Genomic DNA, 20537 nt, shown 5'->3' with positions numbered 1-20537 from the left:
AATTGTGGAACCAACCAAGATGCCCTTCAACTGATGTATGGATAGAGAAACTGTGGTATTTATACACAGTGGAATATTACTTACATTATATTTTAAACTCACTCACAAACTATTGATTTAGAAATAAGGTTAAGCATCCTTAATCTGAAAAATCTATAAACTGAAATGCTCTAAAGTCCCAATCTTTTTGAGTGCCAACTTGATGGCACAAGTGGAAAATTTCACACTTGACCTCATGTGACAGGTTGTAGACAAAAATGCAGGTACACCAAAAATATTGTGTAAAATTACCTTCAGGATATGTGTATATGAAATGTAAGTGAATTTTCTTATTGAGATTTGGGTCCCTTTTCCAAGATATCTCTTTATATATGTAAATATTTTAAAATCCCAAATGAATTCAAATCACTTTTGGTCCTAAGTATTCCACATAAGGGATATTTAACCTGTAATGTTTTTTCCATAAGTGTTTCATGAAGTAATTTTGTTCAGATTTCTGTAATACATCAGTGTCTTTCTCATTAACAAAAACCCTGTTGAATCATCTAACACAGTTTTCTAGAATTCATGCTCATCACTTCTGTTTAAGTTGATCGAAATGCAGTGCTTTTAAAATCTGCTTATGAGTTTGTCACTGGCAATTTTTCACCATCACAAGTAATCATTCTCCTACTAGTCGTCAGTTGGTGTTTTCATTTGTCTTTTGGCAGATCTATGATGTGACCATTAACTGTATTGTTTTATAAATGACCTTTAAAAGGATTGTTTACAACAGTGTCAACACAATTGGGAGGCTGATTGCAGGAATAATTTTTAAACTTAATTCTGTCTGTGTTTTTCTTTTAGCCAGGTGACCCTTTAAAGTACCTCAAAACTAACACTGATTTAAGGTTGTATAAGGTTAGAAGTATCTTTCCTAGACAATACTTTGCTTTTCAAATTAATCAAAAGAATACCATTTAAGAATTCTTTGTAAAAGATTTGCTAATCAAATGACCTCTTTCTGGTAAAGATTGGGGTGAGGGACCTTTTGGTGGCTACTGTACAGTGATAGAGTATAACTTTAGCATCTGCTAAAAGAAAACCCATTTTCAATTTGGTTATCTTCGATATGGCATTATGCAAATAATCTACTAACATGGAATAGGTCATACAAATATATCAGCATGAATATCAGCGGAAGTACAGAGGAAACACTTCTTGAGAATTCTAACTGAGCAGATTTTAAGATTTCATTTATTTCTTAGAAAAGGATTGAATTTTCTAATTTTTTAAAAATTTATTTTACACATAAGTCAAGAAATTATCAAAATGGTATTAAGATTTTTAAAAATTATTAATTTAGTGTTTTTAAAATTATAATGGTGCTTATTAAAGACAATTCAGAAGATAAAAAACAATAGAAAGACAACTTTCCCATAAATTTTAGGGACTTTTGGAAGGAATCATGTTTCAAATAGCTTGTTTTAAAATACGTATTGCTTCAGTGCTAACAGTCTTCCTCTGACTAGGTAGGTTTATGAGGTTTAATTTTCCATTTTGTTTCGTTAATATAAAAAGCAGAAATATAAAGTTTGTCACTGTACTGAAGTCAACTGTGCCAGTGCCCTTTAAACAAATCTTATAAAATCCCATATATTCTGTAATCTATTACAGACCTTAGTCAGTCATCTCTTACACTATTAAAGTGTCATTTTAACACTGTGAAAATTCAGTACTATTTTTCTCTGGACTGCCACTGAAGAGTTCCTGCCATGATTGTATTGCTATGTTTCAAGTTATTAAATAGAAAAAGTCCTGGATATAATTTAGCTGATTGGCCAACCTTTCTTCTCCTGAATTATGATGTGGGCTGAACCTCACTTTTATTTTGTTGTGTGCTTAAATTGCAGTGGATAAACTCACGTACAGTTGTGCTCTTAGACAGTGCAGAGAAATTGCATGTGGTTGATCGGCAGACACAAGAGGAATTGGAAACAGTGGAGATCTCAGAAGTTCAGTTGGTCTATAACAGCAGCCATTTCAAGTCACTTGCCACTGGTGGAAATGTCAGCCAGGCTTTGGTAAGAATAATCCTTTATCTTAGTGCTGCTTTGATAAACTTGGTGTTTTGTTGTTTTTGTTAAAGAAACAGGAAGTTATGAGGTATTTCTTCAAAAGCCACTGTGGGTGTAGATGTATTTGTAAATATCGGGATATGAGCCAAAACAATAATTCCTGTTAGTTTTCTCCAGATGTGTCCTTAATTTAACTCAATATCGAAGAATTTTTAACTTTCATGCTGAAAATAGAGTGAAATTGAGAGTTTGTACTTGCACATGACTTAATTTGAATTTATAAAGTCAAAATATTTTAGGAAGTTTAATTTGGTGACGATAATATTCCTAGTACATTTAAGGGACAAGTGACTTACAAGACTTAACTAGAAATGATAGTGGTAGGCATTGAAAAGCACAGATAACTTTGAGAGAAAGAAAATTCTTTTAGGATAGGTGGTAGATGAAGTATAGGAACTTATAGGGGAGAAAAACACAAAATGTACTATCTTAGTATTAATTTTACTGTTATAGAAAACTGTAGTAATGACCTTAAGCATTTTATGTAGGTAGTTTATTTTAACTCACTTTGAATCATGATCTCATGTTTCCTACCATTAATCTTTAAATATGAAAATTAGACTGATGTGAGACTTTCCTGGGTAATTTCTTCAAAGAAGTAGTAATGATGGTCATATTTAATGAATGCTGCATGATATATAGGCATTGCTCAGATCTCTCTCATAACTTCAGAGCATAAAATATATGGGTGTTCTAGTCCCACAATTTAAAAACCCAGAAAATTCAGAGGAAGAAATGATAGTGCAATAGAATTCACTAAAATAGTAATAATTGCTACCCCAAGCAGGTATTTTCTTGTGTTTGAGAAGTTGTTAAAAATATTTTTTCACTTCAAACTTGAACTTTTAGCCAAGATGAACTAATGGGGGATTGGATTTACTCTCCTTTCTAACATGATCAGAAGTAATACTAATAATAACACTAATTGGGGTAAAAATAGAAACTGTAGTTCTCAAAGCACGGCAGTGACTGACAAAAGAGGACACACATGATGTGAGCTCTGTGATTGTCCTAGCCTCCAAACCTGAGTGTCTGTGGACTGTGTCTCAGGGAGGAGAAGATCATATGGAGGCTAGAGGACTCCATGAGTTGAGGAAACAGCTGAAACTGCAGGAAGATAAAGGTGGGTTGAGTTTGAATATAGTGTGCTAGAGAGGAGAATCCTACCAAAGAATTTACCTTGAGTATTTAGCAGACTGCTGATCAGTAAGTACACATAAAGAAATTACCCAAAGATGGGGAAAGCATTGGAAATGTTTTGAAGGAACTGTATCTAGTGCTCAATCAGGACTGAGTGCAGTGCTTGTTACACCAGTCAAGAGTGTGGAACTTCATCATTCACAGAGCATTGACTAGAGTCCTCAGAGGCATCTTATCTCAGTGGTGGGGAATTAGGACTAAAGTAAATGTTGTATGCCCTCCACTAACAAGTCTTGAAAGCAAGATCAGAAAGGATCAAACTGTTTCCAAGTAACACAACCATCCCCCAGAACAAAGCACAAGACTATTAACAGTAATACAGAAATCTCCACAATCGAATAAGTTAAAATTCACAATTTCTGCCCTTCAGTCAGAGATTACTAGGCAAGAAAAGAGGAAGAAAAATACAATCTATGATGAGGACAAAAATCAGTCAAAACTAACTCAGACCCGACATAAATATCAGAATTAGCAGTCAAGGATATATCAGTTACTGTAACTATAGTCCCGTATGTCCAAAAAGTGAGAGACCTAGACTATCTTTAAAAAAGATGCAAATCTGACTTGTAGAGATGAAAACTGTAGTACTTAAAATGAAAAAAAAAAAAAGCACTAAAAGGGATTAATGACAAGTTAGACATTGCAGGATAAATGATTAGTGAACTTGAAGAAAAGAATAGTGGAAATTATCCAAAATGAAATACAGAGAGAAAAAATATTTTTAAAAGTATTAGTGAGCTATTAGACAACACAAAATAGCCTAATACATTGTAGTTGGACTTACTAAAAGGAGAAGAGAGAAAAAAAATGGGAAGAAATAATTGTCAAAAACTTTCTAAAACTGTAAACATTCACATTCAAGAAACTCAGTGAAACCCAAACACAAAAGAACAGTAAACTGTATATAAGTTGATCAAAATGAATGATAAAGAGAAAAATTTTAAAGTGGCAAGAGGGAAAAAAGACATTAAATGCAGAGGAACAGTGAGTATGAGAGCAGATTTTCCATCTGCCAATCTGCATCAGTCTCCACAGAAGATACACAATGAACAAGCATGTGTAAAAATGCTCGCCATTATTAGTAGTTAGGGAAATGCAAATCAAATCTACAATGAGATATCACTTCATATCTACTAGGATGGCTATAATAATTTTTTAAAAAGCAGACAACAAGGCAAGGATGTGGAGATACTGGAATCCTCATGCACTGTTGGTGGACATGTGAAATGATACAAATGCTATGGTAGATAGTTTGGCGTTTCCTTAAAAAAATTAAACATAGAATTACAGTCTTACCCAAAATTCCAATCCTGAGTATATGCTAAAGAGAACTGGAAACATACAGAGAAACTTGTAGATGGCAGCATTATTCTTGATAACCCAAAAGTGGAAACAATTTAGTGTCTACCAACTGGTAAATGGATACACAAAATGTGTCACAGCCATATGATAGAATACTTTCCACAGTTAAAAAGGATGAACTGATAAAGCACCCACATGGATAAGCCTCAAAAATACTATGTTAAAGTGAAAGAAGGCATATGGAAAAATCACATATTGTTTGCCTCTACTTATCTACAATGTCCAGAAAAGGCAAATTTAAAGAGACAGACATAGATACATTAGTGATTACTGGGGCTAAGAATAGGGATTGACTTCAAATAAGTATAAGGATTTTTGTGAAATGATGAAAAAGTCCTCAAAGTGGATTTTGGTGATGATTGAATAATTGTAAATTTACTTAAAAATCATTGTTAAGACTAATATATTTTAGAGCAAGAAATATCATCATTAGTAAAGAGAAATTTCACATTGTATAATGGATTTAATTTAATTAACAAGTCATAATGGTCTTGAAAGTTTGAGCACCCTTTAACAGAACTGCAAAACATGAAACAAAGACTGAGGGAACGCAAAGGAGAAATAGATAATCCACAATTATAGTTGGAAATTTAAAAACTGTTCTCAGAAATTTATAGAGTAAGTAGACAGAAAATCACCATGTATAGAAAACTAGAAAAAAACATGACTCTTGACTTGACCTAGCTGACGTTTATAGAATACCCAACCCAGCTGCGAATTTTTTTCAAGTGCACATAGCACTTGAATAGGTTATGTGGTATGCCATAAAACAAGTTTCACAAACCAGAAAAGATAGTATCATCAGGGTAAATCTGGAGAAAACCCTCATATTTGGTAGTTAAAGAATATCACAAAGAAAAATAGAAAACATTTTTAACTGAATGAAAATGAAAATATAACATTAAAATTTTTGGTTTACAATTAAATTGAGTTTTATTTTATTTTTATTTTTGGCAGTTTTGGGGGTCCGGCCTAGGGCCTCATGTATGCTAGGCAATTGTTCTATCACTGAGCTACTTCCCCAGTCTTAAATCAGTTTGAGAAAGTAAATTATAGTATTGAGTACTTATATTAAGAGAGAAGAAAGATATCAGATCAGTGATTTAAGTTTCTACCTTAATTAAGGAAATAAAAAAAGAAGAGCAAAATAGATTGAAGGAAGAAATAATAAAGATGAGCACAAATCAACTAAATAAAAAAAGGATAAGCAATAGAGAAAATCAAATCAACCTATTTCTTTGAAAGATGAATAAAATTGAAAAATCTTAAGTGAGATTAATCAAGAAAAAAGAACCAGATACATCAGTCAGTTTTAGGAGAGAGGTGATATCACTATAGATTCTATAAATATTAAGAGGGAAATATGCACAACTTTATGCCAGTAAATGCAACAACTTTATCTGAAATGAAAAAATTCCTTAAAAGACAGAAATGGGCAAAGCTGACTAAAAAATAAATAGAAAATCTAAGTGCCATACATCTAAAAGAAATTAATTTTGAATTTTTTTTTTTTTTTGTAGAGGTGGTACTGGGGATTGAACACAGGCCTTGTACATCCTAGGCAAACACTGAGCTACACTCCCACCCTTTTTGTATTTTGAGATAGGATCTTGCTAATTTGCCCAGGTTGGTCTAGAACTCGCAATTCTTTAGCCTGTGCTTCCCAAGTAACTGAGTTTATAGGTGTTTGCTATTCCTGGCTTAATTTTACAATTACAAATCTTCCTACAAAGAAACTTAAGGCTCATGTTACTTCACTGGTAAAATCTAATTGAACATTTAAGAAAGGAATAATACCAGTTCTACACAGAAGTCTTCAGAAAGTGGAGAAGGATGTACTTAACTCATTTTATGAGGCTAGGTTAATTCTGATAAAACCAAAGACATAATAAAGAAGACTTGTAGACAAACATTCTCATGTTCAGATTCAAGGTCAACCTTAGCAATGTAGTGAGACTATCCACAATTTATTGAGACACTGTTCTCAAAATAAAAAATATAAAGGGCTGGAGATGTAGCTCAGTGGTAAAGCACCCTGGGAAACAAAAGGAAAAAAGGGCGGGGGATTTCTTCCACCTCATAATCAAGGGAAACTACAAAAATTCTGCAGCGTTAACATTATACTTAATACTTTAATAATAATACTGAAAAAAAAAAAAAAAAAACGAACTGAAATCATGAATCTGAGTAAGCCTTTTCTATGGAAAATACAGAAGACAGAGGAAGGTGTTAAACAGTTCCATGGGAATGCAGCTAGCAAAATCCAAGCAGTAGAAAACTATAGAATAAAAGTTCTAGCTTTTTCAGTAAAGAAGAAAATAAAACAACAACAAAAAACACTTGAAGGGAAATAAGGATTTGAGAAAATGAAGGCAGAACCTACGATTAAAAGAGACTTAAAGAAACACATGAATTAGCTCTATTATATGAACTTTGGATCTTGATTCAGACAGATAAAATATACAAAAACAAAAAAATAATCTCAACATTTGACATGTACTAGACAATTTGAAATCCAAACACTCACTGGATATTTGATATTGAGGAATAATTATTCCTTTTTAAGTATGTTAATGTAATTGTGATTATGTTAAAAGGACTCATTTTTTAAAATACGTAACTGAATTTTTATAAATGAGATATTCAGAATGTGAAATTCACTTCAGCATTATACTACGGTGCAGTGGTGGAAAAATGGCTGAGACGAGTTTGGTGATGAGTTGACCATGATGAAGCTGATTGATGGGTGCAATCAGAGATTGTTATTCTTTCTACTTCTATATACATTTTAAGTTCCCAAAATAAAAAGTTAGAAACATCATAGTTATCAGCTATTGGCCACATATATTTTGGCACACTTATGAATATTAACATATTTAAGCCTCACAAAAACATGCAAGGTTTTTCAGAGATTGGAAAACAATGCCAGAGTTTTGAAATTTGTTTAATGTCATACCCAGTAAGTGGCAGAGCCAAAATTTGTGACTCAGATATATCAATGAACTTCTTTTCTATTTTGCTTGACTGTGCTGACTCCCATATACTATGCTGTTTTGTCTCCCTGTTTTTCTTGTGTCGGGGTCTTAAGCCCCCTTGCTCTTCTCGACCAGCGACAAGGGAAGGGGACACTCCCCAACAAGGTCAGACCGGGATAGGTAGGGCCCACTGACTGCCTATGCCCAGCCCTCTGGGCGGAGGACAATCAGATGTGTCAGGGAGACCCGTCACAGCAGGAGCTGGTTTATTGAGGAAATCACACAGCTTTTATGTAGGGTGGGGGCTAGGCGGGAACCAATCAGCTTAAAGGTCAGCAAGGCACGGAGGATTCACGCAGGTGAGAGTCCCATAGGACTATATGGCAAGCTCGAGCTGATCACTTTTGCGGAACTGTTGTTAACCAATCCCTAACAGTGGCCCGGTTTATCGTCATTAACCTTTGAAACCGCTTTTGAGCCTTGATTTTGCTCACTTGCCAGGGAGTAAGGAGTCAGCCTGAGTTAGTTAACGTGTCATTAGTCCCAACATTCTTGTGTTTTATATGATATGTATTTCAAAGAACTTGGAGGTACCATTTTTAGTCACCCCCATTCCTTTCTGCAAGTAGTGACTACGTACCACCCAAAAATCACGCAGGGTTTAACAGTTTATGTTTATAGGTTGACAGGTTTTCTCCCTTTCTCATTATTCTGAAAAATAAACAGGCTGTTTATGTAAGCAGAGAATTATTTCTTGAACTTCGTCTTTTCTATGTCACTTCTACTGTCAGACTGGCAATAGATTGACATTTTTTTCCCACTGGCTTATGATGAGACTGTTGACCTAAAATGTATCAGTAGTTGACATTCTTGATTGATGAAACTTACAATGCATGTAATTTTTACCTTGTTCATTTTTTTTTTTTTTTTTAATAGGCTTTGGTTGGAGAGAAGGCTTGTTATCAATCCATCAGTAGTTATGGTGGTCAGATCTTTTATCTGGGGACAAAAGTAAGCTCTTTCACTCTTGATTTGGTATTTGTCTGTATCAGGATAGTTGGGGCAGAAGGAGGTTCCTGCTCAAAGAGGGTAGTGTATTGCAAAGTGAATACTGATCAGGTAGTCAAGATATTTAATTTCTTTCCTCCACTTTTTAGACTCATTTTTACTCTTGTTTAGGTGCTAATAGGCTGCTTATTATCTTGATTCTGGGATATACTTTCATAACCTCCCTTACTGTTTGTTTTAATGACCAGTTACATGAAATCATGTATATTGTGTGTATAATTAAGATGATCTTGAGCTTAGATCAGCTTAGGATACGTTAAAATGCATTGAGGCATTTAACTTGGAAGAGAATCATGGGAATAGAAAATTTCTGTGTATCAATCTGCTCCTGGGCTTTTATTTATTTATTTTTCAACTTAAAACAGAGAAATATTTCTTCATTTTTAAAATTCAACCAAAATATTGCCAAGTCAATATGGGGCAGGGTAAGCTTGAACTTTCCTTATTCATTGTCCAAGAGGTTAACTCCTTGGACTATAGTCTTATTGACCTTTAAATATTTAATTTGCTCTTTAATGTGGGCATTTGAAGACCCTTTAATAAATTCTAAGAGATACTTCTAACTGGTGTGAAATGTTTTTACTTTAAAGAGATCTAAAATGAGATGACTAGAACAGTTGTGTCTCCTAAACAAGTCTGTTAAGATAATTATTTTAATTTCCTTCTCTTTAATTTTCTAGTCTGTTTATGTGATGATGTTGAGGAGCTGGAGAGAGGTGAGTTCAGAGTAATTTTATGTTAGAACATATTAACAATTTGTTTTGACTCTGCTGAAGAGGATTTGGATTGGCGATTTTTAATTTCAGAAGTATACATAAAAACTATTATAACTGTTAGGTACATGATGTGCTAAAACTTACTGTATGAATTAGAATTAGATTTGACTACAGGAATCAGGAATTTCACAATAATAGTGGCATACACAAGGTTTCTATCTTACATAAGATCAATCTGAGATAGGCAGTCCATGGCTAGTATGAGTCCTCCATGTTCTTAAGTATGCTGCCCTGTTCTATCATCTTTGTATGTGAATTCTAGACTGAAGGTCATTTTATAGTCCAGTATGGTTGCTAGAGCTTCAGCTCTTAAGTCTATGTTCTTGGAAGGAAGAAAGAGAAAATAAAGACTGACTATCTTTTAAGGAAACATCATGGAAATAAGAAGACACTCCACTTATCATTGATGAGAGTTTAATTACATTGCCACAAGTAGCTACAAAGGAGTCTTAGAAATTTCCTTTAGCTGGTGCATTCAAATATACTTGGGATTTGTTACTAAGGAGGTGAGAGTGAATAGATGTTGCGTTAAACAACTCTCCATTTCTGCTACAGTGACTTCCTGCTGTTTTCCCCTTTTCATATTTAGGCCCTGTGGCTGTCCATACTAGTCTGTATACACATAGTACTACTCAGTGCCTTAAGAAATTATGTTTCTCAGAAATAAAGCATCAACTGGTATCCCCAGATGATCCTGCAGAGAAAGAAAGTACAATATTGAAATAAATGTTTCAGTGTTATTGAAATAATTTTAGCCCCCAAGCAGCAAATTTTGGAAAGATAGCAGGTAAAATAGGAATTTGGCGGTTGGTCAGACAAAAGGATCTAGCTTCTCTTATTTATTCATTTTAGAGAGTGGATCATCTCCTGAAACAAGACTGTCTTACAGAAGCCTTGGCTCTTGCATGGTCTTTCCATGAAGGAAAAGCAAAAGCAGTAGTGGGTGAGTAAATAAATGGAGGGTTTGGAAATTGATATGTCACTTCTTGAAATTGTTTCATAAGAAAAATTTACTGTGAAAACAGAAGAGGGATGTTCCTTGATATGCTGTCTGGTCCAATAGATGTGAGATGTTCCTATTATCCAAAATTTTGAGACTAAGACTTGTTATAATTGTATCTGTTGTGAAGAGACTACCAGAACACAGGATCATTCCTGAAGACATGTACTGACTTTTGTTTTATGTTGAATTTTTTTTCTCTGCAGGATTATCAGGGGACGCCAGTAAACGAAAGGCTGTGGTTGCAGATCGGGTGAGTACTTTAATGGAGTCTTCACTAGGGTGCTGTACAGATTTGCTTCATATTTGCTAATATTTTAGATGTGATTAGGTAATGGGCTAATGTCATGAAGGAAGTATATAAGAAACATGTCAAGTTATAATTCTGTAGTGTCATCCTTAATGCCTTTTTTTTTTTTTTTGCGGTGCTGGGGATTGAACCCAGGGCCTTGTACTTGCAAGGCAAGCACTCTCCCAACTGAGCTATATCCCCAGCCCTTTAATGCTTTTCAAAGTTTTCTTATCATGCACCCCCTCTTCTCTCTCTTATGAAAATAATAAAATAGTACTAAGACAGTAGAAAGGAAGGGGAAAGCCCTAGGATCTGGATTCATGAATGATTTCTCATTCATGCTTTTTAGAGAAAAACTTGGCAGCAGAGGATTACTGAAGAACTTAGCTTCAATTTTTTTCATTTCTTGAGCAGTATAGATAGTATTGAGGTCTAGAACATGGAACTGTTTCTTAGAGGAGATTGGGAAATGAGTACTAGCTGAATGCTAGTACTAATGCTGAAAGAAATTATGCTAGGATTAAAAACAGTTCAGGAAATAAAGCCACGAAGTATTCTAAATGTATTTTATATAATAACAAAGCCTGATTCTATATTATTTAGGAGGAAACTTTTACATATATTAAGTGTTGAAAAACTTTGGAGGTATATTTTGATTTCTATGTCAGGCTCTTTTCTTTACAGATGGTAGAAATCCTGTTTCACTATGCAGATCGAGCTCTCAAAAAGTGCCCAGACCAGGGTAAAATCCAAGTGATGGAGCAGCACTTTCAGGTACACTTTTGCATGTGCTTCCAGTAGACAGTGCAATGAATAGGTTGAATGCTGTTTTTTTATATTACTTGAGAACATGACTTTTGTGTTTGGGTTAAACATTTTTTAGTATTCAAAGTTGTATTTAAGGACTGTGAGACATTCTACATGATTGAATTTTGAAGAATTAGGTATGTAGTCAAATTGGAACAGATGAGTAACATGTCGTGGAGTGTTGCTTACTGCTTAGCTACTTGGTGCTGTGTGGAAGGGAAGGATGTATGTATGAGGGGACACACCTGTAAATTGACACCTTACAGTGGGTAACATCTTGCTGATGACTAACTTTTGCTAACTAGGCTTGTCAGAGAAAGAATTCTCCTAAGGTTTAAATTTAGTTTTTCCAGGAGTACCTGTGACTCAAAAATAGATCAGTTACAAATAGAAAAATCTATAAAATATGCTAATGAAAAGACTTTTTGTTTATTTTGGAACTTAATGAAAATGAAAGTCAAGGAACAATTTAAAAATAAGTATATTTTATTGTGTGAGTTTTCGTATTTGCTGTGATTTCCAGTTGTTTTTGTTGCAAATCTGTTTTTCTTCCCCCATCACCTATAGTTCCTCCTCTTCCCCACTTTCACTTTTAACAAGTATGGGGACAGCATATTTTCTAAGAAAAGCCAGATGAGAGTCACAAATGGTCTCTATCACATATTCTTCTTTCTTTTGTTTCTGTTTCTTTGGTGCTGGAGATTTAACTTAGAACCTTCCATATGCTAAGTATATGCCCTATTGCTGAACTACACCCCATCTCCTCCCTTTTTTAAAATAACCTTTTAAAAATGTAAAAATCATTTTTTGACTATGAACTCTACAGAAACAGTGAGCAAAATTTGGTCTGTAAGCTAACATGTATCCTCTGGTCTAATATGTATGAGGCACTGGGTAGTAGTAGGTAAATATTCACAGTCCTTGTAGTCTTAATATTTGCAGTTCAGTCAAAATATTTTTTCTTATATATTCATGGAAATATTTAGAAGGAATTCAGGGATTTTGAAGTTCTGTGGAGTGGGCATGCTTTTGTCTTTTTATATCTTCATTTAGTGCTTTCAGAACACAAGAATAGATATGGCAGTTAGGAGTTGGATGGTATCAGAGGAGCATTTGGTTCCTTGAACTGTACAGTTTAGTGCCATACTAGTGAGCTCCGGGTAGAGTAACTTTCAGTAATGAGTGTCTGGGCTTATTAAATTTATCAGTAGAAAAGGAGAAATAAGCCCAGATAAAATTATCAAAATAAATAACGCAGGGAGGAATTATATGGTAGAAATAAAGGGAACAGATTTGGAACAATACCTTGTACATGTAAATGTTTTTAAATGCCGATGCAATAAGGATAAAAAATTTAATATTTAACAAGAATATACCTATCACCAAGAAGTGCTGGGACAGTATTCATGAAAGAATTCTGGCCATTGGAAAATGTTTTGTTGAAAAGAAATATCCAATAAGGAAAGCTAGGCGGTATTAACAGTGAGTGAGAGAGAGGAGAGACAGAGAAAAAAGTGTAGAAACCAGCATGTTGGAGAAAAACATAGCAGAGAGGCTCTTTCTAAAAAAAGAAAGGAACAAAGTAATGTTCCATTGTAAAAATTAAAGAATCTCAGCATGACAGGGACTGTAGATGATGGTTTCTAATACAGGTTTATAAAACTTACAGAGAGGGCTGAAGGTGTGGCTAGTGATATAGTACTTGCCCGCATATGTGAGGTCCTGGGTTTGATCCCCAGCACCATCAAGTGGGGAAAGAGCCCCAAATCAAAAACAAACAAGCAAATCTCAGAGAGAAACAGATTGTAGTAGTAATGCATTCTGTAATCATCTAGATATGTTAGAAGTCTCATTCTAAGTAATAGTATCTGATTTTGATAATTTTTTGACTTATCAATCAATGAATTGGTCCCATAAAAGGTAAAGGAAGCAGTTGAGAGAACCATTATTCTGGATTTAATTTTTAAAGTGATTGGCAAGGAGAAGGAATAGATTCTTGAGAGAAAAATTACCTTATAATAACAATGAAAAATTTACTGAGCATGAATTCTGTGTTTTAGAAAGTGTATATTTCAGAAAAAAATATGGGCCTAATCTCATGACTACAGGCTACAAAATAGAATGGTTCACACATAACAAAAAACTCTAAAATTTTGGACTGAGGCTATAGCTCAGTGGCAGAGCACTTCCTAGCATGTGTGAGGAGGCACTGGGTTTGCTCTTTGGCACCACATAGAAATAAACAAATAAAACAAAGGCATTCTGTCCATATTACAACTACAAAAAAGAAATTTTGAAAAAATTCTAAAGTTTTGATGTAACATGAACAATTCAAGGAGGAAAGAAAGGAGGAGGAATATTACAAGAAGGATCTGTCTGCAAATCACAGACTATCCACAAATATGGAGACAGGTATATAACTAAAGATACATGCCAAAAGAATCATAAACCTGTAAGATTATCTGAAAGAGAGTGGCCTAGTCCAGATTGTGCCTACCAAAATACCAAGGGATAAAAATAAAGAAAGAAAATTTTAGTAACGATTTACTGGGCACGTACCAGGTATTATGCAAAGTAACATTTATTTTAATTTACTTTGTACATCTATTCAATGATACAGATATTGTTTTTATCCCCATTTTATAGATGAAGAAACTTAGAGGTTAGGTTACTTTCCAAGGTAATATTGCTGTTGTTAAATAGTGGAACCAGGGCTCAATCTGACTTTAAAGCCCAGCTCTTAACTAATCATTGTATCATACTAATATTTTCAGAATAAGCACAAGGAAAAAATGGGTGAGAAAGGGCAATATTAACAGATGATGAAGAATGATAATTCCAGGCTGGGTGTGGTGGCACACATTTGTAATCTCAGCGATTGGGGAGACTGAGGTAGGAGGAGCCCAAGTTTAAGTCCAGCCCTAGCAACTTAGTGCAGGTCTAAGCAACTTAGACCCTGTTTCAAAAAAAGAACTGGGGATATAGCTCAGTGGTAAAGCTCCCTGGGTTAAATCTCCAGTAGCAAAACAAAACAAAAAAACACCCAAATCAAACAAACAAAAAAAACCCAGAATAATTTCAGCAAATAGCTAAATTTTCTGTTTTCTAAACATCTAATACTCACTATTACATGCCCTTTGTTTTGGCCTGTTATGTGTTGCTGTAACAACACACCTTAGACTGGTAACTTTATAAAGAAAAGAGGTTTGTTTAACTTGCAGTTCTGAAGATACAAGAGTGTGGTGCTGGCTTCTGCTTGGCTTTGATGAGGGCCTTGTGGTAGATGGCATTACAATGGTGAGAATATGTGAAAGACTGGCAAGCAGTGCATGTGGAAGAGAGATTCAGGGGAGATGACATGCTCACTTATAACAACCTGTTTACATGGGCTCTTGGGAGTACAACATTAATCTCTCTTAAAGACCTGTTCATCTTCCACCAGACCTCACCTCTTAAAGGTTCCACCACCACTAAACATTGCCACGCTGGGGCCGGGCTTGCAGTGCACAAACCTTTGGGGGACACGCTGAAACCATATCCAAACCAAAACATCCTTGATACATATTAACTCATTTAATTCTAATCATAACTCTATAAGATAGGTACCATTATTACTCACACTTAGAAATGACATTGAGGCACAGAAGTCAAATAATTTGGTCCAGATCACTAGATAATAAATGACAGAACTGGGATTTGGGCTTTGAGGTCCTCATCTGGAGCGCTACATTGTACCATAGAACAACAATTTCTTATTTTACCTCTTTTTTGTAAGCCCAAAGAATGATTTTAAAGTGGGAAAGTCCAAATAAGTGTATTTTAAAGTTGAAGTCTAGTGTATGTGATGTGTGTGATTGCATTATGCTTGCTTACATTTTAAGACCTGGTGGAATTATAACCCCAGGTACTATTGGAACAGTTTGAGTCACCTTAGTAATTTGTAAATAACTTTGGACAAGTTTTCAGATAGGACACTTGATTTGGTGGATACCTAGGCAGGGTAGACACAATTTATTTCATTCAAGAGGACAGTTTCTTCTGGAAATGATCTTTAGCTGTTATGTTGAATGAAATGTGTGCACAATTAGCTGCAAATCTGTTGTTTTTACTGTTTAATCACAAACATTTACTCATAAAATAACCATAGAATAGTTATTTTATTTGACTCAAAGTATTTTTTTAAAAGAAGAGTGGATTTAGAAAACAGTTTGCTAATAACCCCAATGTGGTTTGTGAACGTTTTTGATTAGTTCACTTCAAAACAACCATATTAAGATCATATAATTGCCTCTTTGAAAAGAATAAGAGGATAGTATATTCATGAGATGCCCATGACATAACATCTTGATTTCATTAAAGGATTTGTCTGATTTTTCCATTATCCACATGACTGAAATAGATTAGAAAATAGATTAGTAAATACTAAATAGATTTGCAACTAGATAAACATCCTTAGTCAAAGACTATTCTTTGGTGGCTTAGTGTTAATTACATCTTAGTGCTCTTTCATACCCAAGTTTAATCATCGATTTGGTTGAAGATTTAGCAACTGGCCTGTCGAATTTAGATAACACCAAGAATCAAGGTCCAAAATGACCTCAACAAGAAAATGAAATCAGAATCATTATGGAATGAAACTTAACAAGTTTCAAGACTTGCATTAGAATGAACAATTAAATTGTGAGTATTAGAGGATAGGATCTTAATTGACCACCAACTTATTATGAGCCAATAGTGTGTTCAGGCTCACATGAAGGAATAGGAGCACTACTAGGCTCCCTTTTGGAAATGAAACCTCTCAGGTATTTCATGAGCTGTTGGCAAACTCAGCTATGTTCCACAGCTGGGATAGTGGAAGGTTTTAAAAGCAGATAAAACACAATGGAGTCATTTAATCTGAGGTGAAAGTAACATGCCTGCATAAAGGTGATGGAGGGCAACTTTATGGAATTCACTGTATGATTGCAGGGGGGAAGTCTGGTAAGGGTGGGTCGAAATTAGGAGAGGGCACATTTCATTTAAAATGACCTGCTGCTGATGTAACAACTCTTGGGCTTATGCTTCTCCTTTTTCAAGTGTGTTTCAATAAAGGGAGGACTGCCAAATGACCAGGAGTGTTTTTAAAAGATGTCCTTTACTGAGTGAGAAGGTCTGAGATGCTGGGTCAGTGTCAAGAAACTGTTGTTGCAGACAGATAATGTCTAATCCAGTTGAAATTCCTAGGAACTGTTCATTAGATTACTGAAGAATTGGTATTTTACCAGCAGATGGCACTCCCGCCTGCTCCCTCAATTTCATCTTTGTCTTTGGTGAGAAGCCTCATGTATCACAGAATAGATAATGCTGTGCAGTACTTCTGCCTTCCTCCAAAGATCAATCAGTATTTTGTCCTGTCTTAGTTATAGAAAATAGTTTTGGGATTTTATAGTATTTTTGGCTTTTGTTTAAGAAAAAAATTGAAACTATGATCCTATTTTATTTGTATAATAATAGGTAGAATAAAAAGAATTAATATGTTCTCTGTCCCATACATCTTGAGATTCACCTATTCTTGTGGTTTTACTGCATCTGCATTCGTGTGTGTCTAGGTATTTTCCTCCTTAAACAAAGTCAAACAACAAACAAATCTTCCTTGCCTCATACCATCCCCAGATCCTTATGGCTCTTATTTGCACATTCTTTACAGAGCCAGAGTTGTCTCCATTTCCCCACCTCCCTCTCATTCTCTAACCTACACCATGTCTATAAATTTTGTAGATCTTTTTATTCCTCATCTCTTTGGTCCTCAGCAGTATTCAGCACATTAATGACTTCTCAAAATAGTCTATCCCTTTGGCTTCTCTGGTATTGTACTTTTCAGTTTTTTCCCTATCTTTCTGGTCTTATTGACTTTTTTTGTTATTCTCCCTTCTCTTCTCCTTAACCAGTAAGGGTTTGTATTCTTCACAAGGCTCTTTTGTTTTTCTATCAGTGTTTCTTAAGATTTTCAGGTACCATTTGCTTCAAAATCATTTGAAGATATTAGTTAAAAATACTTTTTCTTGAGGAAAACAACTCCATTTGCAATAGCCTCAAAAAAAAAAAAAAAAAAAAAAAAAAACTTGGGCATCAATCTAACCAAAGAGGTAAAAGATCTCTACAATGAAAACTACAAAACATTGAAGAAAGAAATTGAGGAAGACCTTAGAAGATGGAAAGATCTCCCATGTTCCTGCATAGGCAGAATTAATATTGTCAAAATGGCCATACTACCAAAAGTGCTATACAGATTCAATGCAATTCCAATTAAAATCTCAGTGTTGTACCTTACAGAAATAGAGCAAGCATTCATGAAATTCATCTGGAAGAATAAGAGACCCAGAATAACTAAAGCAATCTTTAGCAGGAAGAATGAAACGGGGGGGGGGGGGGTATCGCAATACCAGAACTTCAACTATACTACAAAGCAATAGTAACAAAAATGGCATGGTATTGGCACCAAAATAGACAGGTAGATCAATGGTACAGAATAGAGGACATGGACACAAACCCAAATTAATACAATTTTCTAATACTAGACAAAGGTGCCAAAAATATGCAATGGAGAAAAGATAGCCTCTTCAACAAATGGTGCTGGGAAAACTGGAAGTCCATATGCAACAGAATGAAACTAAACCCCTGTCTCTTACCCTGCACAAAAATCAACTCAAAATGGATCAAGGACCTTGAAATCAGACCAGAGACCCTGCATCTTATAGAAGAAAAAGTAGGTCCAAATCTTCACCTTGTTGGCTTAGGATCAGACTTCTTTAACAGGACTCTCATAGCACAAGAAATAAAAGCAAGAATTAACAACTGGGATAGATTCAAACTAAAAAGCTTTCTCTCAGCAAAGGAAACTATCAGTAATGCGAAGAGAGAGCCTACAGAGTGGGAGAAAAATTTTGCCACTCATACTTCAAATAGAGCACTAATTTCCAGAATATATAAAGAACTCAAAAAACTCTACACCAAGAATACAAATAACCCAGTCAACAAATGGGCTAAGGATATGAACAGATGCTTCACAGAAGATCTACAAGCAGTCAACAAACATATGAAAAAATGTTCACCATCTTTAGTAATAAGAGAAATGCAAATCAAAACTACACTAAGATTCCATCTCACCCCAATTAGAATGGCGATTATCAAGAATACAAGCAACAATAGGTATTGGCAAAGATGTTGGGAGAAAGGTCCACTCATACATTGCTGGTGGGGCTGCAAATTAGTGCAGCCACTCTGGAAAGCAGTGTGGAGATTCCTTAGAAAACTTGGAATGGACCCACCATTTGACCCAGCTATCCCACTCCTCGGTCTATACCCAAAGGACTTAAAATCAGCATACTACAGAGATACAGCCACATCAATGTTCATAGCTGCTCAATTCACAATAGCCAGACTGTGGAACCAACCTAGATGCCCTTCAATTGATGAATGGGTAAAGAAACTGTGATATATATATATACACACACACACACTGGAATACTACTCAGGTATAAAGAATAATAAAATTATGGCATTTGCAGGCAAATGGATGAAATTGGAGAATATCATGCTAAGTGAGATAAGCCAATCTCAAAAATCCAAAAGGTGAATGATCTCACTGATAAGCGGATGATGACACATAATGGGGGGTTGAAGGGGGACAAGAATGGAGAAAGGAGGGACTGTATAGAGGGAGAAGAGGGGTGGGAGGGGTGGGGGGAGAAAAAATAACAGAATGAATCAAACATCATTACCCTATGTAAATATATGATTACGCAAATGTTATGCTGTTACTCCATATACAAACAGAAACAACATGTATCCCATTTGTTTACAATAAAAATAAATTAAAATAAAAAAAATACTTTTTCTCAAGTTATGTCCCATACCTGCTGAATCAAACTATCTGGGTTTGGTGGCTAGGACTTGAAATAAGCATCCAAGGTGACTTTTAAGCACATGTAAGTCTAAGGATCAATTGTTTTACATTCTTTCTCTACACAACATAGGTAATTGACTCTATAACCAGTGTCTCCAACTGAGGTTGCTCTTCTGAGTTCCAAGTTCTGTATGGTCAGTTGGCCATTTACATCTGTGCTTGAATGTTTTATAGGTACCTCAAACTCATGAACTTTTCCTTCACAAAACCTTTTTTCACATTCCCTATTTTAGTGAGTGGATCTACCATCCACCTAAAGCAAGGTGAATGATTCTTGCCTTTAGGTGATTCTTACATTCCATGTATCTATACTGCCTTCTGACTGTTTCTTTCATCTGTTTACATCATCCTTCTGTTTTGACACTATCCTAGTCCATTTGACCATCATCTCTCTTGGTACACTTCAGTAGCCCCCTAACCAATCTCTCTGTACATATTCTTACCGCACTTTATTCCATTTTCCACACAACTCAAGAAAAATATGTACTGTCTAGATATGATGCTCCCTAATTTAAAAATATTTTCAGGATTTCCCATTGTTCCTGGAGTAAAGACTAGATTCCTCAAACGTTTCTAAGTCCTTACATGATTTAACTTTGTATAACTTCCCCTAATTCTCTCTGTATTCCCACCATACCAAAGTTCTTTGTGTCTTCCAGTCTCTCAACTCAGTGTTTGTCCGTGGTGTTTTTTCTTCTTAAAAAAATTCTTCCCTACTTCTTTTTGGCTCAGCTAACTCCTGTTTATTTTCAGACCTCAGCTTAATTGATCCTCCCAGATTCAGTCAGCTCATTTCTTTATAAAATGCTCTGCACTGAAATTATTCTTTCAGTGTCAGTCTTCTACAGCTACAGTGTATAAATCTAGGGACCTGTATAACTTCAGAGATCATGCCTGATTTTTGTCACTGCTGTCTTCTCAGCATCTGGTTTAGTGACCTTGATAAATATTTGTTAGAGGAATTTAAAAATATATATAAATTTGTGTTCTGTACA

The 20537-nt window shown here is 35.0% G+C and overlaps 1 protein-coding gene across 5 annotated transcripts in view; it reads left to right on the top strand.

Annotated features, from left to right (window-relative positions):
• The window catches only part of VPS8 (VPS8 subunit of CORVET complex), a 262885-nt gene that overhangs the window by 46058 nt on the left and 196290 nt on the right, over positions 1 to 20537 (top strand). For all 5 annotated transcript variants that reach the window (XR_013757268.1, XM_079100598.1, XM_079100596.1 and 2 more), the window contains 6 exons: positions 1893 to 2063; positions 8591 to 8665; positions 9403 to 9438; positions 10351 to 10441; positions 10705 to 10751; positions 11475 to 11564. Coding sequence is in view for 4 of the 5 variants with exons in the window: in XM_079100598.1 (XP_078956724.1) it covers positions 1893 to 2063; positions 8591 to 8665; positions 9403 to 9438; positions 10351 to 10441; positions 10705 to 10751; positions 11475 to 11564 (510 nt within the window). In the remaining variant the exon portion in view is untranslated. The remainder of the gene's footprint in view (positions 1 to 1892; positions 2064 to 8590; positions 8666 to 9402; positions 9439 to 10350; positions 10442 to 10704; positions 10752 to 11474; positions 11565 to 20537) is intronic.

This window comes from Sciurus vulgaris (genome assembly GCF_902686455.1).
Source record: "Sciurus vulgaris genome assembly, chromosome: 10".
NCBI lineage: Eukaryota > Metazoa > Chordata > Mammalia > Rodentia > Sciuridae > Sciurus > Sciurus vulgaris.
Note: the sequence above shows the minus strand (reverse complement) of the source record. Positions and strands in the feature narration are given on the sequence as shown.